At 45.2% G+C, this 27,960-nt stretch overlaps 1 protein-coding gene across 4 annotated transcripts in view; it reads right to left on the bottom strand.

Annotated features, from left to right (window-relative positions):
- NKAIN1 (sodium/potassium transporting ATPase interacting 1) overlaps window positions 1–27,960 on the bottom strand; it is a gene marked incomplete at its 3' end in the record, with an annotated part of 54,905 nt that overhangs the window by 7,456 nt on the left and 19,489 nt on the right. For 3 of the 4 annotated variants that reach the window (XR_014221816.1, XM_082232149.1, XM_082232150.1), the window contains exons 2-3: window positions 9,254–9,391; window positions 7,475–7,555 (exon numbers count right to left, since the gene is read on the bottom strand). Coding sequence is in view for 3 of the 4 variants with exons in the window: in XM_082232149.1 (XP_082088275.1) it covers window positions 7,475–7,555; window positions 9,254–9,391 (219 nt within the window). Of the gene's footprint in view, window positions 1–7,474; window positions 7,556–9,253; window positions 9,392–19,477; window positions 19,533–27,960 lie in introns of those variants that run through there. The other variant, XM_082232151.1, reaches the window with a different exon arrangement.

Raw genomic sequence — 27,960 nt, 5'->3', positions numbered from 1 at the left:
CCCTGTAACCTCATTTCTCGCAGTGAGGGAACCTCCAGAAGGCCCTCAGAGCTGGACCTCAGTGTCTGGGCTGAATGATGGGGGTGAAGACTCTCCTTCAGATATACTGGGCCGAGGCCATTTAGGGCTTTAAAGGTCAGCACCAACACTTTCAATTGTGCTCAGAAACGTACTGGGAGCCAATGTAGGTCTTTCAAGACTGGTGTTATTGTTGGGATACTGCCAGGGAGACAAAGTCCATCATGGCCCCCAAGCCGGCTGCCGGACGATCCATCGATCTCCCGTAGGCACGCAGTATCAGCAATTAGCGACATGAGTTTCTAGAAAATATCTTGCCACATTCCAGAGCTCATGCACACTCTGTCAGCAGATAATTCACAGCAAAAGTTGCACGCAGGAGAGCATTATTTACAAGTTTTATTCAGCGTTGATCAGAACAAAGAAAGACATGACTGCCTGCATCAGTGTCTCCAGACACACAGAGAGAAAACGAAAGCAACAGAAAACATAAACATCCTGTGAACAGGAAATACGCAGACTCTGTGACTCTCAAAGCCTGCTCCCTTTTAAGGTGGAACGGAAATATCCTAACAGTTATATGGTCTTGGTGGCCACTCCCAGTCACCAGTCTAGCTGCTGCATTCTGGATTAGTTGTAGTTTCCGAGTCACCTTCAAAGGTAGCCCCATGTAGAGTGCATTGCAGTAGTCAAAGCAGGAGATAACTAGAACACGCACCACTCTGGCGAGGCAGTCCGCAGGCAGGTAGGGTCTCAGCCTGCGTACCAGATGGAGCTGGTAGACAGCTGCCCTGGACACAGAATTGACCTGTGCCTCCATGGACAGCTGGGAGTCCAAAATGACTCCCAGGCTGCACAGCTGCTCCTTCGGGGCACAGTTACACCATTCAGGACCAGGGAGTCCTCCACACCAGCCTGCCCCCTGTCCCCCCAAAACAGTACTTCTCAGTACTCAGTCCTCAAAGCAAGGATCTATGCCACTGCCACCTAGAAACCTTAAATTCTATGCATGTGTAGGAAATGTTCTTCCGAGTTGGCGAAACTCATTCGACAATATAAATAAATAGTAGTAGTAGTAGTAGTAGTAGTAATAATAAAAACCCTTGTCAGAGCTTCTGTCCCTCCATCCGCAGTAGAACACAATATTGACTGCAGGGCTCTAGTCGCAGAAGGGATTTCTGCCTTGCTTTGTTTACCTGCCAGGACCTTCAATAATCAAGTCAGCCCAGCTTCACAACCAGCCAGCAGAACATATTACGAGACAGCTGCCCCTGTATGGCTGCCTCCTGGCACTGGCCTTTCAGAGGGAGCTTTCAGGGAGAGATGCATTCCATCCATCTGCCACGATTGTCCCGGAGCATTTAACAAAGGCAACAGAGGTTCTCATGACAAGCTGTGATTCCCAACTACAGGCTCCAGAAACTCAGATCAAATTGGCATGGCTGAGGTCGTTCTGACTTTCTGGAGCCACAAGGAAAAGTAGCTGGTGGCGGAAGTCATGGAGCGTTGGCAGAAGCATATGGAACAGTTTCCAAGTGCCCACTTACAACACCAAATGCACCACTGCATTCAGCAGTGTTATTTTCTATGGATGCTTTGAGCCTGCCAAAAAAAAAAGCAAAAGCTGAATGTTGCATCAAAATTCTAAATGAATGAATGAATGAATGAATGTGCAAGAGACTATGAATGAAGAGACTATTATTCTCCTTGGGCATATTCTACTACTACTACTATTTGTAATACTATTACCATTTACTATTTACTATTACTATTGGACGCGAGTGACACTGTGGTCTAAACCACTGAGCCTCTTGGGCTTGCCAATTGGAAGGTCAGTGGTTCGAATCCGTGCAATGGGGTGAGCTCCCGTTGCTCTGTCCCAGCTCCTGCCAACCTAGCAGTTTGAAAGCACACGTGTGCAAGTAGATAAATAGGTACTGCTGTGGCAGGAAGGTAAATAATAATAATAATAATTTATTATTTGTACCCCGCCCATCTGGCTGGGTTTCCCCAGCCACTCTGGGCGGCTTCCACAGAAACCAAAAAACACTAAAATATCATACATTAAAAGCTTCCCTGAATAAATGGTGTTTCTGTGCGCTCTGGTTTCCATCACAGTGTCCCATTGTGCCAGAAGTGGTTTAGTCATGCTGGCCACATGACCTGGAAAGCTGTCTGTGGACAAACGCCGGCTCCCTCGGCCTGAAAGCAAGATGAGCGCCACAACCCCATAGTCACCTTTGACTGGACTTAACCATCCAGGGGTCCTTTACCTTTTTTACCTAATATTATTACCATTACTATTACTGTTATACCGCACCCGGTCAGATGGGGCAGGGAACCCACTGAGTTCTTCCTGGGTTGCAAATATATCCAGTGAATGTTATAATGAACTACTTGCATTTTGAAAGTGGGAATTGCCACAAAACACTGTAGTGTGGAGTGCTCCTGCTTAGGGTTCCAACCACCCCTGCCCTGTTCCATAACACTCCATTCCATCCTCACCACCTGCAACATTCAGTCCATATTCTGTGGGCACTGGCTGGCTTGTGGGAGGGTCTTTTCCCACTAGGATTTTTTCTCCAAGCTCTTTTTGTACTTCTGCAAACCCTGATGACACCCCAAACCTGTTGACGAATCACTCCTGACTGTGAATGGTGCTGTTTGGGGATACAGAAGTCTCCAATCTTGGAGAACGAGTTATCTATGGATATATGGTGGTGGTTTCCAACCAGTGCGCTGTGGTACCCTGGGGTGCCTTGAATGATGGCACCCCAAGGTACCATCTGTCCCTGTTTCCCTCTGTCCCTCTTTCCTTCCCTCTCTCCTCTGATGTCCCCTTGTGTCTTTGCCTCTTTGTTGCAGCAGCCCTAGCTACAAGCTCCCCAGGAGAATGGTGCCTCTGGGGCTGGCCAGGGGTGCTTCCCAGGCCCCTGTGGGTCAGTGTGAGGAGGCACCTCTCTTTGGGGCAAGGGGGGCAGCAACTGCGGCTGCCCAGAGGACTCCCAAGGACAGGGGAGGGGAGAGGAGGCTGAGGGAACACTCCACAAGGGAGGGTCTTTGAGAAAGGATGAGAGGCTGCCAGCTTTGTAGGCAAGGGTCTCCTGAGCCCCACAGGGGTGCCGCAGAAAGCATGTAGTTGGTTAAGGGAGCCGCAGACTCAAAAAGGTTGAAAACCTCTGATACTGTATATGGGATCTGCTTAACATGTCCACTTCCTTGCACTTCCGGTTAGGACTGGCAATATCCTCCATCGAAAACCCTGAAGAGCTGGTCAATCCTGAGCTAGATGGACGAAGAGTGCACAGCTTTCCATTCTCCTTTTTATGCTTCCTTTAGAATGAGATGGGCCACAGATTGGATAAGCAAAGACACACACAGAAACCCTCTTTCTTGCCTCCAGCAAGGCCTAGGGCAACTGTGGCTCCCCGGACGGAACCAGGACACAGTCTAAATATTACACACACACACACACACACACACACACACACACACACACGCATGTGGGAAAGGCTCGTTCTGAAATATGATAGAGACAGTAGTGCCAGTTTTGGGCTTCCTTCCAGGAACGGCTGGCTCTAATCAATATGTCTGGCCTGTTCAGCAAAACAGAATAGAAAAAAGAAGACAATTTGACAAAGGGCTTTCGTTTCACTTTCAAGAGCTGCTTTCATCACAGATACAGCTCCAGGACAAGCTCCTTGTTTGAAATCTCTTCACAAAGGTGATTGTCCTAAAAGCTACAGTCCCTCTAAAGAGCATATGACACAAGCCGCCGCCTCCCCCCGCAATCCAGAGGTGCATTCATGATTATTTGTGCTCCTGATAGCACCAGGCTAGTTCTACATGGTCCTGCTTTCCAAACTGTTGGTGCCTGCAAAGGTTTGGGAGCAGACACCCTGCTTGAATTGAAATCAGTGCATGTAGCGTCCTGTTGAAGCCCTGCAACATTTTATTTCACATTTGTTTCAGTGGCAGTGGTGAGTTGCCCCACTTTTATTGCACTCCAGTGCTAAAAGTGCCCCCTGCAGATGGCAGCAATGGAGTAGCACTGGGGAAGCACCACAGCACAACTAAAGAATGTCTGGATGGTCCATTATAAATCCATCGCTAATGCAATATACATCAGTGGCGTGGTGCAGAATACACTGGTCAGGAGGGGTCCAGGGACTCTCAGGAGTAAGAAGCTCCTGGGCACATGATAGTCAAAAGTGTTCCAGTGTAGCCTCCCAAGTGCATCGGGTCACTGCTGCCTCTAGCTCGAGGCAGAGCTCAGCCTTCATGGCTAGTAGCCATCAATAGCCCTCTCCTCCATGAATTTGTCCTATCTTCTTTTAAAGCCATTCAAGTTGGTGGCCATCACTGCCTCCTGTGGCAGGGAGTTCCATAGTTTAACTATGCGTTGCATGAAGAAGTATTTTCTTTTATCTGTCCTGAAACTTCTGACATTCAGCTTCATTGGATGTCCACAAGTTCTGGTCTTCTGAAAGAGGGAGAAGTTTTCTCTCCCTGTGCCATGCCAAATTTTATTAGCTTCTATTGTGTCACCTTTTCAAAGGCATGTCCAAAGCCGGTTTCGGGGGTCTAATCCAGCCTGCTGGTTGATTTAATCCGGCCCCCATGGCAGTATATGTCCTGGGGTGAAAAAAGCTCAACAACTTTGGTCGGCCCTCATGCATGTTCACTTCATCAAATCTGGCCCTCTTTGAAAAAAGTTTGGGCACCCTTGCGAATCTAAACTAAAAAGTCCCCAACATTGCAGCCTTTCTTCATAGGGGAATCTCTTCCTCCTCTTAATGATTTTGGTTCCCCTTTTCCAAACCTTTTCCAATTCTACAATGTCCTTTTAAGGCGAGGAAACCAGAACTATACACAGATCCACATTTTTAAGACCTTAAGTCTGCCTTCCCCAACTTGGTGCCTTCCAGAAGTTTGGAACGACAACTCCCATCAGCTGCAACCAGCCGCTGCTCCAATCCTGCTGGCGCTTTTGCACCGCGCAGCCTTTCTGTCACCTCTTCCTCCTTGTAAGCAACAGCTGCCCATCTTCTGAGAAGATAGTATAGTGTTTCTGTCCCCCACCACAAAGAGAACTGCTTCTGGGTTCAGCATCAGGTTCAGTCCCCAGCATCTCCAGGTGGGATTGGAAATGTAGCCGGTCCAAAATCCTGGATATTATCGGCTGGTCGGTGCAGGCAATTCTGAGCTAGATTGACCAATGTACTCACTTGGTTTAAGGTAGATTCCTATGCTCTTTTGTTGACTGGGGGCCAATTGCCTCCCTCCCCCTTTTTATATATAATTTTTATCAAATTTTCTGTTTTACAATTTAGAATCTAAATTGACAACCTTAATATATCAGTGACTTCCCTTCTTCTCTTTCCATGGTTCATTTTGCATATCATAGATCCCTGCATATTTTATATAAACTAAGCCATTCAGTATTCCATTGTTACTTCCATCAAAACTTATTTACACTATTGAATTTATCTTAAAGCTGCCAACATTTTCAAGTGTACACAATTACTCCCCATATATTCAATAAACATTTTCCAATCTTCTTTAAATGAATGCTCTTCTTGTTCTCTTATTCTATAGGTTAGATCCGCAAGCTGCGCATATTCCAACAGTTTAAGTTGCCATTCTGGCCAAATGCCTTTCTGTGTAGCACTTTAACCTGTTCACAAGCACTGAGGAGTGACGTCTGCCACTCCACAAAACATCAACCCTGTTGAAAATGACTTCCTTATGCCAGCATTAAGTAGGGCAGATGCAACTGACTGTGTGATTCTGCTAAAGATCTAAAATGCACAACAACATTTAGATATTTTGCCATCTGCTCAGTAACAAATGCATTGATCCCCTCAAGGAAGATACTCAGAAGGGCTTCTAAAGATTGATCAGGAAACCATCTTACATCCTCTTATTATGTGACTCTGGAATGGCTACATGGACAGTATGTCTTACGCGGAACAGTGTGCTGTAGTGATTAGTGTTGGACTAGGACCTGGGAGTCCAGGGTTCAAATCCCCACTCAGCCATGAAGCTCATGGGGTAGCCTTGGGCCAGTCACTCACCCTCAACCTTGCAGGGCTGTTGTGATGATACAATGAGGAGGACTATGTACACCAGGCATAGGCAAACTCGGCCCTCCAGATGTTTTGGGACTACAACTCCCATCATCCCTGACCACTGATCCTGTTAGCTAAGGATGATGGGAGTTGTAGTCCCAAAACATCTGGAGGGCTGAGTTTGCCTATGCCTGGTGTATACCATCTTGAACTTCTTGGAAAGGTGGGATGCAAATGTAATAATACAGAAAATATCGCTGCTCCATCCACACCCAACTTCCAGTGTGACACACTGGGGGTTTGGACTGGACTCTAAAATTAAAGCATGGTATCAAACTAAGTTTTACTCAGAGTAGGCTCATTGAAATTAAGAAGAATGACTATGTTAGGTCCATTAATTTCATAATTTACTTGTGTCTACTCTGAAGAAAACTTAGTTGAATTACCACCCAATAAACAGGTATTGATCCAGCACTAAGGTCCAGCCAAATGTTTCCTCCCTTCCACCCACTAGCATTCTTATTCCCTTGCAAACCTTCTCAGCTTTCCCCTAGATGCAGAGTAATTTGCTAAACAAAAGTGGAAAGTCAGCTGTTCAGTCCCATTCTGCCTTCCTAGTAGAACAGCATGAGTAGACAAGGACAAAAGAGATTTTAAAAAAGACTGGGAACCATTTATGTTGTATTTACGGAACCAATGTAAAGAAATGGACTCACTAGTAGGTTTTGACTAAACACTTACAACTAACAAAGTAAATATAGAAGCTATAAAGACGAGGTTAAAGTGAGAAGACTATAACAATATTTAATTTAAAGAATATAACATTGAAGCACAGTATTGCAAGCAGGGGGAGAAAAAACCAGAAGGGGAAGTTGAGGGAATTCATGGGGGGGGGGGGAGTTAATTTGTTATTACTTGTTATGATATGATTGTGATAAAAATGTAAAAACCAATAAAAATTATTTTAAAAAAGAAAAAAGAACAGCATGAGTATTTTAGACTGGGGATTTAACCATTCATGCCTTGCAGCATGTTCACATCCCACTAAAAGTCTTGCTCCTTGGGGAGGAAGGTGCACACGTTCCGTAAGTATAAGAAAGAAACTGACAAACCCCTCGATTTATACTGCACGGCAATGTTTTGGATTTCCCCGCTGGCCTGATGAGTCGATTCTGCTCGGCTACATCAGCACCAGCGAGAGGAGGAATGAATTTCCCCCAAATGGCCGTGGCACTTTCCTGACATGAAAGCCACCTCCTGAACTCCCATCTCTATTTGACTGAGCAATCGCAGTGCAAAAATGATGGATGGAAAAGCCTTGGGTTGTCAGGCGGATCAGTGGTTCGAGAAGGGCGTGCACTCGGTATGATTACAGAGGTAATTACCTGTGAAAGGTGTCCGACTTCCAGGTAAAAGCAGATGATGAATGCATTCCATCCAACCCAAAGGACGAGCCACACTGCATACTGGAGAGAAGGAGAGAAAGGGGCAGAGCGACAGTTAACAATACACTGTGGGGTGAGCTGCTCTAAAGACATGTTCTGGCTCTCCATCAGTCTGGTGTTTTTTTGTGTGTTTCTTCAGGGGGAGCCACCGTGGTGTAGTGGTTAGAGCAGGGGTCAGCAAACTTTTTCAGCAGGGGGCCGGTCCACTGTCCCTCAGACCTTGTGGAGGCCCGGACTATATTTTTCTTTTTTTGGGGGGAGAATGAATTCCTATGCCCCACAAATAACCCAGAGATGCATTTTAAATAAAAGGACACATACTACTCATGTAAAAACACCAGGCAGGCCCCACAAATAACCCAGAGATGCATTTTAAATACAAGCACACATTCTACTCATGTAAAAACACGCTGATTCCCAAACCATCTGCGGGCTGGATTTAGAAGGCGATTGGGCCGGATCTGGCCCCCGGGCCTTAGGTTGCCTATCCGTGAGTTATAGCAGGGGTCAGCAAACTTTTTCAGCAAGGGGCCAGTCCACTATCCCTCAGACCTTGTGGGGGGCCGGACTATATTTTGGGTGGGTGGGTGTGAAATGAATGAATTCCTATGCCCCACAAATAACCCAGAGATGCATTTTAAATAAAAGGACACATTCTACTCATGTAAAAGCATGCTGATTCCCAGACCGGCCACGGGCCAGATTTAGAAGGCGATTGGGCTGCATCTGGCCCCCGGGCCTGAGGTTGCCTATCCATGGGTTAGAGTATTGAACTGAGTCCTGGGAGACTGGGGTTCTAATCCCCACTCAGCTATGAAGCTCAGTGGGTGAGCCTCGGACATTCACTGCCTCTAACCCTAGCCTACCTCAGAGGGTTGTAGCAACCGAAGACTGTGGACCTGGATAAGCTCGAGCAAGCCAGACTTCATCCGTTAATGAAGATCTGCCCCAGCCTTGTGTCATAAGATCCAATAACCCTTCTCCCCTTCAATTCCCCACACAGAATATGTTTCTCATGAAGCGGCTATTGGCAAGCTTAAATATTTACCCTATTCTTTCCCTCAGGATCCATCGGTACTTGGAACCAGAACTCAGTGAGACTTTCTCTGGAGAGGAGAAACACATTTGTGTGGCTGTCCTCAGCATAGATCATGGGGAGACAGCACCCCCTCAGGACAAATCTGCAAGGATTTACCTTATTTTTCACTCTATAAGGCACACTTTTTCCTTCCTAAAAAGTAAGGGGAAATGTGTGTGTGTGTTATGGAGCGAATGCAGGCTGCACAGCTATCCCAGAAGCCAGAACAGCAAGAGGGATCGCTGCTTTCGCTGCCCAGCAATCCCTCTTGCTGTTCTGGCTTCTGGGATTCAGAATATTTTTTTCTTGTTTTCCTCCTCCAAAAAATAGGTGCGTCTTCTGGTCTGGTGCATCTTATAGAGCGAAAAATGTGGTACTTCAGCTTGAATAGTGAAAACTGCACCCCCAACTTTTGATTCCTTGACTTTCTGGTCTGGTGGGAGCTGGAGTCCAAACCACTCTGAGGTTGTTCCTTTTTTTTTTTTTTACAGTCAGGAGATTATCTATTTATTTCATAAAATGTATGTAACACCTGGAGCGCCACATATTCCCCATCCTTGTTGTTGGGGCTGTTGGAAGTCCAAACAACATCGGGGGGAGGAGCACCAAAATGGCTATTCCTGGCTATCCATTGTACTTACCAGTATGAGGTATTTGGATCTGTACTGAATGGTGCCAAAGACGCCCAGGATGACAGCCATGATGTGTAAAAAATTAGCCAGGATGGGCACCCACTGGTAACCCAGAAAGTCGAATATTTGCCTCTCCAGGGCTGCGATCTGTAAGAGAGGGAGTGGGGAAGGGTGAGGACAGAACAGAGACTTACACATTCTGCGGCATCTCTCAGAACATGCCCCTACCACATACACACACCAAAGAAAATAGCAAAGTTACAGGCACATAATTAATGAGAAATCCCACAGACTATTAGTTACAGACAGAGATGTTGGAGTGATTCATTGGCCAGTGTCGAGCAAATACATCACAGCACAAGAGGATTCATTAGGAATAATCACAGTCTAAAGGGAGGTGTGAGCACAGGAAAGATATAAAAGGGTAAGCAAGATCAAAAGATGAGGGAAGCACTCCAATTACATGGGGAGGAAGGGAAGGAAATAGGGAGCTAATGCTTTGTATCTCTTGTGGAAACCCCCCCCCCACCTTAGCAAACGGCTTCAGAAAGCAACAGGGGATATGGCCAAATGAATTTCAGTCATGACAAATGTAAGGTTCTGCACTTAGGCAGGAAGAAGCAGCTGCAAAAATATAAGATGAAGGACACCTGTCTTGCCAGTAGTACATGTGAACAGAATCTCGGGGTCTTAGTAGACCACAGGCTTAACGTGAGTCAACAGTGTGATGCAGCAATGATGTGTACTGAAGGGGTGTGGTCAGGACCAAATGTCACACAATATAATACAGAGGAACCTCAGGTTAAGTACTTAATTCATTCCGGAGGTCCATTCTTTTTTTTTTTTTTTTTTTTTTTTTTTTTTTCTCCCCCCGGAGGTCCATTCTTAACCTGAAACTTTTCTTAACCTGAAGCACTACTTTAGCTAATGGTGCTTCCTGCTGCTGCCGCGCCACCAAAGCATGATTTCTGTTCTCATCCTGAAGCATGTAACCTGAAGCGTATATAAACCTTGGGTTACAAGATGCTTCAGGTTACAGACTCCCCTAACCCAGAAATAGTACCCTGGGTTAAGAACTTTGCTTCAGGATGAGAACAGAAATCGCACGGCGGCAGTGCAGTGGCAGTGGGAGGCCCCATTAGCTAAAGTGGTACCTCAGGTTAAGAACAGTTTCAGGTTAAGAATGGACCTCCAGAATGAATTAAGTGAAGCAAGTTGAATTAAGTTCTTAACCCCAGGTACAACTGTACTCCTTCCAAAGATGGCATGGCAAGTTAGCTCAAAGCAGATGATAGCACAGGTTCAATATTTATTTAGTTAACTTGCTCCACTGAACATTTTCACAAATTATCTGTCTTACTGAATAAGATAGAACAGGTTGCATCTGCACTGGATTTGGAATTATTTTTTTACTTCTGGAAGTGTTTTCATTTATGGAATTGTTTTCACTTACGAAATTGCTTTTAGTTGTATATGATATCATCTTTAAACATGAAATTATGCTATTGTTTTTATTGCTGATCCATTTATTGTGATATCACTCCGAGATACCTTACGAAAAGTGAATCACAAATGTAATTAGATAAATAACTGAAGTCCAGTTCTCTAGTCCTTCATTACAGAGGAAGAACATTACAAAGGAAGAACTAGAGGGCTGACCTTTATTATCCATAAAAGATGAATACGTCAAAACCCAAAATTTATCACATTGCATCACCTCTACAACCTACCCTGCTTCTTAATTGCATGGATTTCCAAGCCAGCTAACAATATGATAAAACCATCAATATAAAACGAGCAAGCAAACCAAGAACAAAAACTCAATTCTACTTAAGTATCACACACCAAACCCCATTTAAAAGCCAGAATCCCTAATTCAGCCACTGGATGGCCTGGGACCAGTCAATGTCTCTCATCCTAACTCACCTCATAGGTTTGTTGTGATGATAAAAGGTGGAGGGGGAGAAATATGTAAGGCCACTTCGAGCTACAAGGAGGAAAGATGGGACTCAGCAACAGAAAAGAAGCCTGACAGATGGACAAAAGGGAGGGTTTTCAAAGACAAGGTGCCAGGAAAAGTTGCCACCTGCTTCACTTGAGAAGGTGGGGCAACCATGAGCAAGGCCTCCAACACAAGCAAGATGTTTTTGAGGTCCACCAAGGAAGAGATGCTTCAGGCAAAACAAGTCACCAGAGGCCACCCCAGGTCTCAGGTTTGGGTCTTGAAATCTCAAGTGTCTCGGATGCTCCTGACCTGACAACCCTAGGTACAATAATATATTTTAATAATTAAAAAAACCCTGTGATCTAGTCAATGAACCAACTCTATACTATTTTATGATGGCAGAGACAAAACTGTCTATTTCCTAAGCTGGGGACCATTGCAGGTCTGTGGGTTGTATCTGCTCCCATCATACAAGGAAAAGCAAGTTGAAAATTACATTAAAGAGTTTTATTCCAAAAGCTCCGAATGGCTGTGGAGAGGGGGGGCATCTGGCGTGGAGGTCTGTGTTCAATAGGGCCATTAAGAACCTAATTAGCCTAATCTGGAAGGTGAAGCCGCCTGCACCAGTGATTTATGGCCACTTGTCAAGCTACTCTCCAGAGGATGGTTGGGTTAGAGGGGAGGGAGGGAGGGTACATGGAAGATTCTGGTTGTCAAAGTGGCTTAATGCAGCGGGCTGTGATGAACAGATGACAAGGACCCAAGGATCCCCTTTCTATTTATGGGAAATAATTTTAAGAAGTATCAAAAGAACTAGTAATATACAGAAAATTAAGGGTTGCATCCACTGCATTGCCAACTGGGTTCTGCTGGCACAATGAGACTTCCGTTTCCTCCTGTGCAACCCCCAAAACTGCTGCAAAGGGTCCCCAAACCCTCCAGACATGATTTTGATGGTGTAATGGAGGGGGTGTCCTGGCGGACATAAGATAGGAAGTTCAGTTGAGCCTACAGAAGTCCTTTGCACCATTGCTGGATATGGTCAAGCGCTACGTTTGTCTGATAACAGCAGCCAGGTCACTTATCCTTTCTAAAGTCTAGGCTGCCACTAGAGAGCAATGTATCTGCTGTCTGCCTTCCAGATTTCACATTGACTGCCTGTGTCAGGGCTGAGTCCAGAGTCAGGAATGAAGAGCTAAGTCAGCACCAAAGGGGAAAACGGCAAGGTAAGGTCAAGGTGCACGCCAGACAAGGCCAGCACTAGACTTCAGGAGGCCCTCACCATGGTGTTTGTTCTGCCCGCTTCCCAACCAGGTCAGGTATGGTCCTACCTGGACAATGGAATTATAAAATCAATACATTTCAAAGTTCTGTGGGCCAGGGCATTACATGTTGAGTAGCTTAAGATGGTGGCCAGTCACCAAGGATGGGAGCTGAACTTGGCTCCCCTTAAAAAATGGCACTGTTGCCCACTGCTGAAAAGCATCCATGACCCTGGCCGAGAGGGCAGTAGATTGGGCCTGTCAGCTACCCAAGTTGGCTAACCGTTGGTGTGGGGCCATTTAGTCAGAACCAAGGACAGACAGAAATCAGGAAGGCCTTGTTGCTCAGGTGAGGCTAAATTAAAACAGGAAGCCCTCTTAATGCTCCTTCCTGTCCAGATGGACCCAGGAGGTCTGGTAGGTCCATGACCTGACGGCACTTCACTGAGAAGCTGTCTCCTGCAGTTCAAAGGTTCGTCAAACAGTTCAACTGTCCACAAATTCTAGCAGTTCCTGACTGCAGACTTCCTTTGATATACAGTGGTACCTCGGGCTACATACACTTCAGGTTACATTCGGTTCAGGTTACAGACTCCGCTAACCCAGAAATATTACCTCAGGTTAAGAACTTTGCTTCAGGATGAGAACAAAAATTGTGCTCCGGCGGCACGGCAGCAGCAGGAGGCCCCATTAGCTAAAGTGGAGCTTTAGGTTAAGTATGGACCTCCAGAACGAATTAAGTACTTAACCCGAGGTATCACTGTACAGTGGTACCTCTGGATATGAACAGGATCCGTTCCGGAGCCTCGTTCACATCCTGAAGTAAACGCAACCCACGTCTGCGAGTGCATGGCTCGCGATTTGCCACTTCTGCGCATGCATGTGACGTCGTTTTGACCGTCTGCGTATGCATGAGCGGCGAAACCTGGAAGTAACGTGTTCCGTTACTTCTGGGTCGCCGAGGAGTGCAACCCGAAGGCACTCAACCTGAAGCAACTTCAACCCAAGGTATGACTGTGCAGCTTTCTACCGGTGGGCTTGTATTAGGACTCACTGCTGATGACCCACAGATGTCGCCTTGTGTCACCATCATCCTGTTACAAACTTTCATTTACCCATGGTCTGATAACTAGATACAAATAAACGAATCTGATCTACTAGGTTACAATGTTTGTCTTTAGCAGAACCATTGCTCAGTTGAGCCACAATCACACCATGCCTTTTAAAGCCCTCTGATACCACTTGGAGCAGTTGCAGCTTCCCCCGAAAAATCCTGGGAACTGTAGTTTGTTAAGGGTGCTAAAAACTGTTAGGAGACCCATATTCCCTTCACAGAGCTACAATTCCCAGAGTTCCCTGGGAACAGGGATTGATTGCTAAACCACCCTGGGAATTAGTTACAGATAGGTAGCCGTGTTGGTCTGCCATAGTCAAAATAAAAAAAATTCCTTCCAGTAGCACCTTAAAGACCAACTAAGTTAGTTCTTGGTATGAGCTTTCGTGTGCATGCACACTTCTTCAGATACACAGAAGTATCTGAAGTATCATGCACACGAAAGCTCATACCAAGAACTAACTTAGTTGGTCTTTAAGGTGCTACTGGAAGGAATTTTTTTATTTTTTTATTTTTTTTAATTTTTTAATTTTCACCCTGGGAATTGTAACTCTGGGAAGCGAATAGGGGCTTCCCAACTCTCAGCACTCTGAACAAACTACAGCTTCCAGAATTCTTTAGGGGAAGTCATGATTTTTTAAAAGTGGCATCATAGTGCTTTAAATGTATGATGTGACTGTGGCCTTAGTCTATCAATGTTTACATTTATATCTTGCCTTTTTCCCATAATGGATGTGGGGTTCCCATTGAGGTGTTGACCAGACCTGCTTAGCTTCAGCAAGATGGTTGTGTCATTGTCCTTTAGATCACACACTGGGACAAGCTTAATACAGCCTTTAGGACAGGAGGGAGTAGAAAGTGGATCAGAATCTCCTGCTACAGCTCTGTGTAGTTTGCAGTACATAGTCAAGAGCTTGCTGTTAAACAGCACCAATGATAAAAAGCGTCCACCCTTTTTCCTAAATTAACCTGCTGGAAAAAAACATGGAAGGGAAAAACAGGAGTGGATTTCTGTAAAAGAGAACTATAAGCTTGGTTATGGGACTGAAAACTAACTCCTGTGTTGAACATGAGCTCTCACAGATGCCATTCTGTAATTCTCTCATCCTCCTCTCTTTCTCTCTCATCCCTCAAGCAACTATTGTGCAGCTGGCTTTGGTTGATAGAACCTGAAATTCTAGGGTGAGGGGAGCAAAACCTGCAAGGTCTGAAGTCTGCCTCATTGTTTAAGGATGTTGAAATAGACCTGGAGCTTACAACTTCGTAATTCACAATTTCATAAACTAGCAGTTAGCTTGTTTCTGTGCTTTGAAGGCATTTCAGGTCCCTGCAAGTTGACAGCTGATTGCTAAATGTTCCAGAGAGGAGCAGCTTAGCAGCTCTGCTTGGTATAAATCATCGGTACCAGTATGAAGATGGGAAGGTCAAGGCAGATCTGAGTGAGTGCAGGATACAGTGGCTTCTACACCTGTCTAATGGGTTGCCCAGGCAGGCAGAAGCTCAGCTCAAACCACAGACTGAAAGAATGCAATAAGCTCTGAAGTTAAGAGGTGTGTGTGTGTGTGTGTGTGTGTGTACATAAGTGTTCTGCTAGATCAAAGCCATTACTGCAACAAACCAGCTTCAGTTTCTGCTTACGACAGTACAAAATGGCCATATAAACAATAATTAGCAGAGTCCTGAGATAACATAGTATTGGCAGTGGGAACGGGGGAGAGTTGTAAACTACAGAAACAGAAACCAAGGGAATTTTAAAACAGTTGTTCATTGCTGGGATGCTTTGCCAATGCATTTCCATAATTTGATTTCCCATCACACCAGTTCTCAATGTTTGAAGACTGGAAGCAACATACATGAATGGAGCCCATTGGGGGGGGGAACGTTAGGGGCAATGCTAGATCCACGGCATATGGGCTTTCTACATTCTGGGTTGGACACAATGATTCCCTTCTCCTAATTGAAAAAGGCCTCCTGTCAGATGAAGGGAACCCTCAAATTGCAGGACTCTGCTCTTGTATTTATGAGAGTACTCCGAGAACAATGCTACTACAGATGAGCAGTGGAGAAAGAAGATGTGGACATCTCTACTGTAGGGTTAAGGAACCTAGTGTTTGCCCTCCAGATGTTGCTGGACTTCAACTCCCAGCAGCCCAGCCAGCATGGCCAATGGTGAGGAATTATGGGAGTTGTAGCCCAACAGCATGTTGACTCCCTGGTGCTGCTCTACAGTTTACCTAACCTGTGTGATTCTCAAGTCATAAGCCTGCCTTTGCATAACAGGCATACATAGGCCTTTGATGGAAGAGCAGCAGCTCATGTTTTGCATGCTGAACTGTACAAGGCCCAGTCCCTGGCATGCCCAGGGATAGCCGAAAAAGATGCCTGTCTGAAACCCAAAGCTTCTGCCAGTCAAAGCCCTTGATGCTGCAATACAGTTAACCAGCCACTTTGTCTAAAACTCCAAGTCCATTTGTTATTCCATGTCCATGCTATCGCTACTGCTCAGCACCAGAGCAACCTTGAGATTAATTGCACCCCAATGGACTATTATCCTTGAGCTGTGCTATTTCATTTGCCATATGCCTTGGGCTCGGTGGGGGATTTCATTTAATTAAACTGCACTGGAACTGACATTTCCAAAGCAACAAACCTTCTGGAGCCACCAAAGAGATGCCATGTGCAGTCTCGGCCTCCAAAAACTCTGCTCAACAGGGGTGGCATTAACCCTCAAACTGCCTCACCAGAGCCCAGCAATCTAACAAGAGGGAAGTTCACTAATAAGAGCTGGAACATGACAATATGCAAGCCCAGCCCTTACCCAGTCCTGTTCAATGTATAAATGAGGCTGTTGAGCAAAATGATATGATTTGAAGTGAGTTACCATTCCTGTGCTGATACATTGCTTTCCTCCTGAAACATCAGTGTCGCAGTCTTGGTTCCAGTTCTAAAGCAGCCTTCCCCAACGTGGTGCCCTCCAGATGTTTTGGACTACAACTGCTATCACCCCTGACCATTGGACGTGCTGGTGAGGGCTGATGGGAATCATAGTCCAGGGCCTCAACCTGTGGGTCCCCCAATGTTGTTGGACTACAACTCCCAACATCCTTGAGCTCTGGGCCTTGCTAGCTAGGGGTGATGGGAGTTGTAGTTCAACAACATCTGGGGACCCAAAGGTTGAGAAAGGCTGGTCCAGGCCATCTGGAGGTCTACAGGTTGGTAAGATGATGAAAGCTGAACCCAAAACAAAGATCATCAGGTCTGATGACAGGAGGCTGGGACTGATATTCATTAATTGACTCAGTTTGGCTTCTTTGAGTTTATCCAACTTCACAATCTGGGGTTGCTGCTAGGGATGAGTAAATCAGTTTTATAATTCTACTTTCACACTGACGTGAACTCTCTCAGCTTTGCCACTTTTCACTAATGTTTTGTAAACGCATTTATTACATCTGCATATGATCATTTCATTCAGTACGCTAGATGCCACTGTTGTGCATTCTGTGAAACACTGAATGTACATCACAATATTGAGATGCCCCTTTGCTTATTTTTAATACATTGTGACCCACGCTGGGAACTGTTTTAACTGAGCACTTGGAAATAAACAAAGAGTAACAGTTCAATGTTCTAATCTGGCTGATATAGGCTTCCCTTTGTCAGCCTTTATAGAGGAGGTGATATTCAGGAACCTCCATCAATTGAGGGGGTGAAACTGACCGGAATTCTGCTTTTGGCCAAACCTCTCTGTGACACCCCGAAGAAAATAGGCAAAACCCTTCACCACTCTTTTGAGTCCCTGTTAGTCAATGCCCCCCAGCTAAATATATGATGCTGATGCAAAAATACTTTGGATATCGCTGTTATTATGACACAATTAAAAGGCTGGGGGCTTCATTGTCACCCAAGCAAAGGGAGAGTCCACGCTTGTACACATGCTGCAAACCAGTTTTCTCAAAGCAGGAAATTAGGTTTGTCTGGCATGATTTGTTCTTAATAAATCTATGCTGGCTACTGATAATAATCCCTCTGTTTCCGCAGGGCGATTACCAGTTAATTGTTTTTATTTGCACTATCATTTTTGCAACGGGGTGTCATACAGCTGGTTCGTACATGGCGTTAAACGATCGTTTAATATAAACTATGCTTTAAGCAAGCACGAGCGCTCTGCTTCTCCCCTGGCTCTTGACCGCATCATGCAAGAGAGGAGAGGTGAAGCTCCTGTTGTGCATTCAGAAGGTCCCCGGTTCAGTACCTGCGATCTCCAGGTAAGACTGGGGAAACCCTGGCGAGCTTCTGCGACTCCTGAGCCAGAAGCCACCTAGAGTGGCTGGGGCAATCCAGTCAGATAGGTGGGGTATAAATAAATAAATTACTATTGTTATTATTGTTACTATTATGAAATAGGACATCACTGTTTTCATGGGAGAAATGTTGGGAGGGTGTGGCGCTAGCTGCTAGTCAGCATTTATAATATTGTACTAAATGGTCATGAGTGGAAGACACACTTGCCTTATGCCGGAAAGACCCACCCAGAAGATGCAAACGGATTGCTTAATTTGATTTAAATTAAGGTGTCTATATTTCCTGATTGTCGCTTTCTTTAGTAACTGCACTTAAGCCGCTGACAATTAAGCTTCCTCTAACTTGCAGGTGACGTTTATTCATGCATGAATACTAATGTGCTCATGCATTAATGCAATGGGTCCTAGACAAGCAAGCAGCAAGGATGCTCCCCTCTTTCACCTTGAGGCCTCAAGTTGAACATATGAAGCTATGTTATACACTGAGGTCCATTTGACGCGCAAGTAGATCTCCAAGGACTTTTTGAGCCCTGCTACCTGTGACCCTTTACTCAGGGACAGGGCACCTGTGGCTCTCCAATGTTGGATTACAACTCCTATCAGCCCCAGCCAGCATGGCCAATGGGAGTTGTGCAAGGGCTGCCAACATAGCATTAGTGTGCCTACCAACACCTCCTATGGTGCAAGCAAACAGTCTCTTTCGATATCCCTTCAGAAATCCATGGTGCCCAAGAGACTGAATGTTCTTCTTAGCTCCCATCTGCACTGATTCAGCCTCTCCCGCATTGAACACGTGCCCCTAAAGCAAGCCCACATCGTTTTGTGGTTCTGCCATGTGATAGCCATTTTGTGGTATGTCACACACACACACACACCAGCCATTTTGTGCTGCGCCACAGCCTATGCTGGGTTGACAAACCTCCCACCCTCGCCTCAGCAATCCTGTAGCTCTTCCCACAACAGTTGGCTATGGCAAAGTTAAAAACCAATTACTTGATTAAGGTAATTAAAATTTATGCTCTAATTAATCTTGTCAATGGAGGTGTGGATTTTTTTTTTTAACCACGTCCTTTAAATATCACAGCCTATAATATATATTTAAAAACACCTTACTACTACTACTGGTAACAGGCACCACTTCAGAAGAGGTATTCTATGCTGTGTGAGAGCAAATGTGTTCCTCTTTAAGGCCACCTCCACACTATATATTTAAAGCACTATGATACCACTTTAAACACTCACGATTTACACCAAAGAATTCTGGGAGCTGTAGTTTAAGAGTGTTATTGGGAGACCCCTCGTTTCCTCACAGCGCCACAACTCTCAAGAATGCATTAGCAATCAATCCCTTTTCACAAGGAACTCTGGGAACTGTAGTATTGTGAGGGGAATAGAGGTCTCCTAACAGCTCTCAGCACCCGTAACAAACTACAGCTCCCAGAATTCTTTGGAGGAAGCCATGACTGTTTAAGGTATCGTATTTCTCTGGATATAACACTCCCCCATGTATAAGATGCCCCCTATTTTGGGGGACTCTAAATTAAGAAAATGGGGGGAGATTGCCCAGAGTTGTTGAGCTTTTTTAGGGGGGGAATGCAGAAATTCGTTCACCCACATGACCTGTGCTGCCACTAGCACCCATCGCAATAGCCGCTTATCATCTGGCCACTTGCCGGTAGAAGCAGCCAATCACCCGGCAAATTACTGCAGCAACAGCCAATCAAACCAGCCCTTGATGCAGTCACCAATAACACGCCCAATAGCCACTGACAATCTCCGGCTCATGGCAGTAGCCAATCACACGTGTCCCCTATGCACTATCCCGTGTATAAGATGACCCCCAATTTTTTACCTTATTTCTAAATAAAGAAAACCTCGTCTTATACATGGAAAAGTATGGTAGTGCTTTAAGTGCTTTAAATGAATGGTGTGACTGCAGTTGTAAGCCTCAATCCTATACCCACCTTGTTCCTATCGATTTATTCATAAAGATATTTGTATACGACCAAGTCATAAAAGATTTGTCAGAGCAGGGGTTTTTTCACTAGTAGGAACATAAAACCATACAATAAAAACCATTAAAGAAGGTTTTTTTGGGGGGGGGGAACATCAATTAACTGCTATGGAAATAAATGAAATGTGTGTGTATTGGCGGGGTGCACATTCTGTGGAAAAAATAAAGCCTTGGGGGGTGGGGGTGGGAGGAAATTCCTGCTTGGGAAGTTGTCCACTGTCACCACCCCTTCACTGTGCCTGACGATAGTGACCCGTGGTACCAGCAAGCGTGTGTACACACATATGCACTTGACATCGACGTGCAGACAAAAGCCCTTTGTGTGCTTGAAGAAGTGGGCTGCAGCCTACACACTCCAAGTATAATGATCAAAGGGCTCCCGGCTCCCCCTGCCCCAGCCGCGTCTGCAGAGGATCTGTGCCCTCTCTGCTGCCTTTTGTTCGCCTCTTTGAATTAAATATAATTAGCTGCTGCAGCCTGCAGAAAGATATTCGGTTTGTATTTGCACAGGGAGATTCTTACTGATCCAGCCCTCCCTCCTTCCCTCTGAAGTAAAATGGTGTGTGTGTGTGTGTGTGTGTGTGTGTGTGTATTCAGCCTGCTTTTCTTCCACAAAACTTTGGTGAGGTCTGCCCGTATCTGTCCTTAAGAACATAGGAAGATGCCTGGCATTGAGTCAGACCATTCGTGCATGCAGCTTAGCGTTGTCTATGCCAGTGCTCTCCAACTGGTCCATTCTCAAGATGCACCTCTGACTCACAATCTACAAAGTGGGACTCCCTTTTCACATTTCAGTTTATACTTACCGTATTATTCTGTGTATAACACGCCCCCCATGTATACGACACCCCCTATTTTGGGGGACTCCAAATTTAGAAAATGGCGGGAGATTGCCCAGAGTTGTTGAACTTTTGGGGGGTGGGGCCCAGAGCCATTCAGCTTTTTTTAGGGGAGATCTCACGCATCAGAAAAGCCACCTGTTCTATATCCCCTCACCGACAGAAGACGCCAATCGCCCACCCAATTGCCGCAGTGACAGCCAATCAACATCAGCCCCAATAACATGCCCAATAGCCACTGACAATCTCCAGCTCATGACAGCAACCAATCCCACACTCCCCCCCATGCACTATCCATGTGTAAGATGACCCCCAATTTTTAACATAATTTTAAAAGAAAACAGCCTCATCTTATACACTGAAAAGTATGGTAATAATGCTAATAAGGCACACTGTTAATCCTAAAATGGCAATTCACAGAGAAGTGTACCTTAGGCGTTACTACTAAACCAAAAGGAGCGGTTTTACACTTAGCAGACAGGGTGAAAAGCTACTGGAACCCAGTGGTTTTGCCTTCTGGAAGAAGTCTTTAAAGCCATAGAAATAGACTAGAAAGGGAACAGAGTGCCCTTGCTACATACAGAGCTATACCTTTAGTGAGGCATCGATACAGAAACGCGGGGCATGTGGTTAGCCAGAAATAAGCATTTTATTTTTAAAAAGGCCCATGCCTTTCTCCTGCCATATTGCAGCACTCAAGGAAAACGATAAAATGAGTGTTTCACCAGAACACGTCCTAACCCAGACATCGCATGTAGTTCTTCTCTTTTGGTCTAATCAGCTTTAGTTGGAATCCAAGATGGCAGCAAAAACTGTGCTGCAACCCACCTGCTGTAGCTTTGCAACCCGCTTGTGTGTCCCAACCAAGCGATTGAAGACTTATGGTCTACACCAATTAGCAGTGGCTCTACAGGATTTCAGACAATATTCTCTCCCAGCCCCACCTGGAGATGCCTGGGATTGAACTTGGGACCTTCAGCACGCAAAGCAGATGCTCTGCCACAGAGCTACAGACGTTCTTTAGTGAGCATTTGTTCTAATTTGTTAGCGGGGAGGTTATACAACAATGAGCGTTCATTCTTATTTGCCTGCAGGGTGTTTATACATTTTCCCATTAGTTATCCCACCTGTTTCAAAGCATTTCCCTGTCACTTTCCTAACTGCAGAAAGTCTTGTCTGCTTTTAAAGTGGACTTTTTTAAAAAAAAGAAGCACTTTGATCCACCTTAACTGCACATATCTAAATTGCCTGGTATGCACTTGAATCCCTCCCTAATGGAGACACCCGATACCATTAGGACCCATCGGAGCATCTCTGAGTAAGCAGAGCCCCGTGACATGCATTCCCACCTCACAAGCCTTGGGAAGATGAAAAGCTTTGCTGTTTGGCCTGTCACACTGAAGATCAGCTTTTGCACGGCTCATTGGACAGTGCTGGAGGCAAGTGCTGGCTAAAGGGATGTGTTTATCTCAGCTCACAACTATCTAAGCTTGTTTTAGAAGCTGGTTGGGGGAGAGAGAGAGAGAGAGAGAGAGAGAGAGAGAGAGAGAGAGAGAGAGAGAAGGGAAAGCTGTTAAATGTGGACAATATTTGCCCTTCTCTGGATAGACATACACACACTGGTAAGCTTCTGGTGTGTTTGTTGCTGTTCAGGTGAGCTTATCAAGATGAGTGATGGGGGTAGGGAGAGAAATCTGCTGGAGAAATTTCACTCTCAATGCTTCTTTTTTTCCCCTGAGCTCCATGCAGTGCATTCCCACAGAAAATCCACCTGTCTATTTGGGCCTCCTCTGGTTTTCGTTTGCCCTTCAATTTTGGCAGTTGCTTACAAGACCCTGAATGCTTCCATGCACTGCTTTTCTTTTCTCAGGCACGGAGTTCTTGCTGTCCAGGAAGGACTCTATCATTGGAGTAAATGGGTTCTCACAGCATTCGTAGCATTTGTTAGCAGTAGTAGTACTTCTTACTTGCCCTTCGGTCCAAGATCCAAGGGTGAGTTACATCATATAAAGGACACAACTAAAGCAGTAAAAATTCCCACCCCACCCATAATGCCAAAATCAACAATCCATACAACACAATACAGGAAGGAAACCAGGATCAAGTTTCAAAGGCCAAAGTAAACAAGCGTATCTTCAGCTACTGACAGCAATTATTTGAAATTTTATTCCATTATTATTATAGTGGCACCTTGGAAGCCGAATGCCTTGGCTCCCGAACAAATCGACTCCCGAACGATCAAAACCCAGAAATGAGCGTTCCAGTTTTCAAATGATTTTCGGAAGCCAAACATCTGGCACTGCTTCTGATTGGCTGAAGGATGCTCCTGCAGCCAATTGGAAGCCATGCTTTGGTTTTTAAATGGTTCCAGGAGTTGAACTCCCAGAACGCATTCTGTTCGAGAACCAAGGTGCAACTGTATAGTCATACCTCATGTTATGCTTGCTTCAGGTTGAGCGTTTTCAGGCTGTGTCCCATGGCGACCCAGAAGTACCGGAAAGGGTTACTTCCAGGTTTCACCACTCGTGCATGTGCAGACGCGCAAAATGACATCACACGCATGCGCAGAAGTGGCGAATCATGACCCGCGCATAAGCAGACGTGGGTTGCGTTCCTTTCAGGTTGTGAACGGGCCTCCAGAATGGATCCTGTTCGCAACCAGAGGTACCACTGTTTAATTTATGAATTGGTTCCTACGAATTGGTTCCTCAGATTTCAAAATACAGTAAAACATATATGAAACAATGTTGTATATAAAAGCACCATCAAATCTAGTACAGGAAGGGTGGGTAAACTCCAGCTCTCAGGCGACATTTGGTCCTCACCATTTGGCCCGAGAGGTTGTTTCAGGCAAGTCATGCCCACCTGCCTTACACCTGACACCAGAAGAAGAAGAAGAAGAAGAGTTTGGATTTGATATCCCGCTTTATCACTACCCTAAGGAGTCTCAAAGCGGTTAACATTCTCCTTTCCCTTCCTCCCCCACAACAAACACTCTGTGAGGTGAGTGGGGCTGAGAGACTTCAGAGAAGTGTGACTGGCCCAAGGTCACCCAGCAGCTGCATGTGGAGGAGCGGAGACGCGAACCCGGTTCCCCAGATTACGAGACTACCGCTCTTAACCACTACACCACACTGGCTCTCACCAGGACTTTCAGAAGGACTATTACTGAGTGGCAAGCCACTGCTCTGCATGCAGAGGATCCTATGTCCAGTCCTCAGATTATCCATGTGGGCCAGAGAGAAACCACTGCCTAAAACCACTGCTTCTTTGAAACAAAGAGGTAGGGCCGGCCCAAGACATTTTGGACCCAAGGTAGATCTGAAAATGGCATCCCGCTCACAGGGAAGAAAAGGTGAGGGAAGATCTACACCAGGAACCAGGGGGCAGGAACAGACTGGCATTGGGGTCTGCTGCCCCAGTGGATCCTGCCGCCTGAGGCAGTTGCCTCAACTTGCCTCAGGTTGGGTGGGCCAGCCCTGCAAAGAGGAACATCAAAAGCTATTTCTTCACCCATTATGGGTATTTGCTGCTTAAAGACATGAAGTTTTAAATCCCAGTGGGCATGTCCAAATCCTTTTAGGGGAGCCCAGAAGTAGCTCTTTGGATTCCAGCCTACGAGTCTAATTTACAATCCTGGCACACAAAACACTCCAGATGCTGTTCTGGAGGGAAGGTTTGCTGAAATTATAAGTGAGAGTGGATGAGAGTGGCTCTTTCCTTGACGTAAATTTAATCCAGGATGTTCATATTTCAGTGATGCAGATACTTACTAAATGCCTGTCCGAGGTTAATGGGTTAAGAGAGAGAGAGAGAGAGAGAGAGAGAGAGAGAGAGAGAGAGATTTGCTCAGTTGACCAGACAAATGTTTTGTTTTGTTTATTTATTGCATTTATTTCCTCCCAAGGAGCTCAAGGAAGTATACATGCATCAATCACCCATCACCCAACAACCATGTGAGGTAAGTTAGACTGAGAAACACTGGCTGGCCCAAGGCTAAGCTTTGGGGCCGAGTGGAGATTTGAACCTTGGCCTCCCAGGTTTGATGCTTCACAGGGTTGCTTAGAAGATAAAATACTGGGGGTGGGGAAGAACCACGTATGCCACTTTGTGGAGGGTGAGATATAGAATGTAATAAATGAATAATAAACTCTTTCTGGGTTTGTCCCTGATGGCTACAGGACTAGGAGGCAGGCAGCCCTTGCTTTTCCACTTGCTAACAAATGATATGACAATGACATTAAAAAAATAAGCTGCCCCATACACAGGAGCTTTCTTGGTTTCATGGAATATGTGGCACAGCAGGCCAGAGGTGGACAACCTTTTTCAGCTCAAGGGCAACATTCTCTTCTGAGCAACCTTCTCAGTTGGGGGTGGGGCCAGAGGCAAAAGTGGGTGGAGAAATTAATTAATTAATTAATTAATTATTATTAATAATAATAATTTATACCCTGCCCATCTGGCTAGGTTTCCCCAGCCACTCTAGTCGGCTTCCAGCAAAATATTAAAAAACAACAATTCATCAAATATTAAAAGCTTCCCTAAACAGGACGGCCTTCAAATGTCTTCTAAAAGTCAGATACAGTAGTTGTTTTTCTCTTTGACATCTGGTGGGAGGGCGTTCCACAGGGTGGGCACCACTACCGAGAAGGCTGTTTGCCTGGTTCCCTGTAACTTCGCTTCTCACAGTGAGAGAACCGCCAGAAGGCCCTTGGCACTGGACCTCAGTGTCCGGGCTGAACGATGGGGGTTTAGTGTACAAAATTAGCCAGGGGCCAGGCACGTTTTGTGACTTGTGCTGGTCCAAGTACAGCCATATGGAAATCTCTGGATGCCATGATGGCGACTGGGGAAAGCAAAGGATCTGAAATATTTTTCTTGAAGCTTGCATTAGTTTTATCTGATGTTTTAATGTGCTTTGAGATTTGTTCTTTAAAATATTCAGTGGTATAGAAATGGAATGAACAACAGCCACAACAAATCCAATGGGGGGTGGGAACAGCTCCTAGACATTCCATTGTGGTGACTGCAGCCTAGGTTTAAGGTGCCATTTGGCGATTAGATTACAGTGGTACCTCGGGTTACATACGCTTCAGGTTACAGACTCTGCTAACCCAGAAATATTACCTCGGGTTAAGAACTTTGCTTCAGGATGAGAACAGAAACTGTGCTCCGGTGACGCGGCAGCAGCAGGAGGCCCCATTAGCTAAAGTGGTGCTTCAGGTTAAGAACAGTTTCAGGTTAAGAACGGACCTCCGGAACAAATTAAATACTTAACCTGAGGTACCACTGTATATATCTGAGTTTCTAACACTGACCAGGTTCTATACATACTCACACGGTCCTCTCCAATCCTCCATTCAGACAAGCAAGAAGCATGGTTGGAGTTAAAGGACACATTCCAGCCAGCCAAAAATATTTGGGGTATGGAGCAGATCCAGCAAGGGGCATGGCTTGTGTATAGAGTTCTGAGGTCTGCAAGGCCGCATTTGGCTCCCGGACCTGAGGTTCCCCACACCAGAAGTAGGCGGTCAAATGACCAGTCCGCTGAGAATGCATGACCAGTCCCACAACTGGCATGCCAACCCTATGTGAGGGATCAGATACGAGATTGCTTTGACTACAGATGGGGTGGGGGAGATAGTGAGAGCAAGGAAGGCTGGAATAAATTATCATTGTTTGAAGGAAAAAGAGATCATTAATTTAAATTGCTCTGAGAAAAAGTATAGACAGTTGCAGCTGGTAAGGTAGAAATGAGATGATCCTAATGTGCATGCAGTAGAGCAGAACTTTGCAAAACAGCTATTCTTGGGAATAAGGCAGATAAATTACGGGGATGTCAAAGAGAGAAAGAGAGAGACAGACAGAGAGAGAGAAATTAAATACTATACCTAAAGTGAAAAGACTGGGATGATAATTATCTGTACAAAATGATGCAGATTATAATACAAATTTTACATGTAACCTTGTGCATCAGAAAAATCCATCTCAAGAAAAGATTGCTGGTTTGTTATTTATTTATTTTTAAAAAACCGCTCTCTGATGTGATAAGAGTTGTTAATACAACCAAGCTGAAGATAATTCAGCTATCTTATTACTTTTGCATGCCCGAAAGGCCTTTAATCTGGTGGAACAGAACTTTTAACAGAGTTGTCATTGATACATTTGCACAGCAACGGTTCCCATTGATTTATTGCTCCCCTAAGGTGAGAGTTATGATCAACAATAACTCCCGCTATTAGCGAAGTGAGGTGCTGATATTAGCTATGCAGCCAGAATGGAGTTGCTCAGAAATGAGAGCGTGCTTAGAGGTTCCTCTTCTGCCCCCCCCAAAAAAAGAAAGAAAAGAAAAAAAGAAAGAGAGCAGCCGAATGAATACTGAGCATGCTGAATGACCACAAAATGCTGAGCTTCCTTTGGTGTGTGGACTGGGGGGGGGGACCTGGATGGGGGTATGGCATCAGCTATCACAGAAGTTATTGTGTTAATGGAACTACTGATGAGTGAATCTGTCAATATAGGCTTCCTCTTGGTTTTGCATCTCCCCCTTCTTGCTGAGACACACACACACACACACACACACACACACACACACACACACAGTTGTACCTTGGAAGCAGAACAGAATCCATTCCGGAAGTCTGTTCAACTTCAAAAATGTTCAGAAACCAAAGTGTGGCTTCCGATTGGCTGCAGGAAGGTCCTGCAGCCAATCAGAAGCCGCAGAAGCCGTGCCAGACATTCGGGTTCCAAAGAACGTTCGAAAAGTGGAACACTCACCGGATTTGCGGTGTTCAGGAGCCGAAACACTCGACTCATAAGTCGTTTGTCAACCAAGGTACAACTGTGTGTGTGTGTGTGTGTGTGTGTGTGTGTGTGTAAAAAATGCTTACTAGAACAAGACCTCTAAGCTGTTTACAGTAGATGGTCTAACATACTTCATGAAAAATACCTAATAAACACATAAACACACACACACACACACACACACACACACAGAGTATATAAGAAACATTTTAAAACATCAAACAAAACCAGTAACCTCATAACACTGATAAAATCACATATAAAATCACATATAAATCACATATAAAAGTTAACACACCTGGGTAGGATGCCAGCCCAATATTGATGGGCAAGTTGTTTCAAAGTGTTGGTGGTGCCACTCTAAAGGATCAACTTGTGTAGATCTAAGCAGTCTGACTGGAACATTTGCACATCACTTTTAAAAAATGAAGTCC

The sequence above is a fragment of the Podarcis vaucheri genome (genome assembly GCF_965113315.1).
Source record: "Podarcis vaucheri genome assembly, chromosome: 7".
Classification (NCBI taxonomy): Eukaryota; Metazoa; Chordata; class Lepidosauria; order Squamata; family Lacertidae; genus Podarcis; species Podarcis vaucheri.
This window is presented reverse-complemented; position numbering and strand designations above follow the sequence as displayed.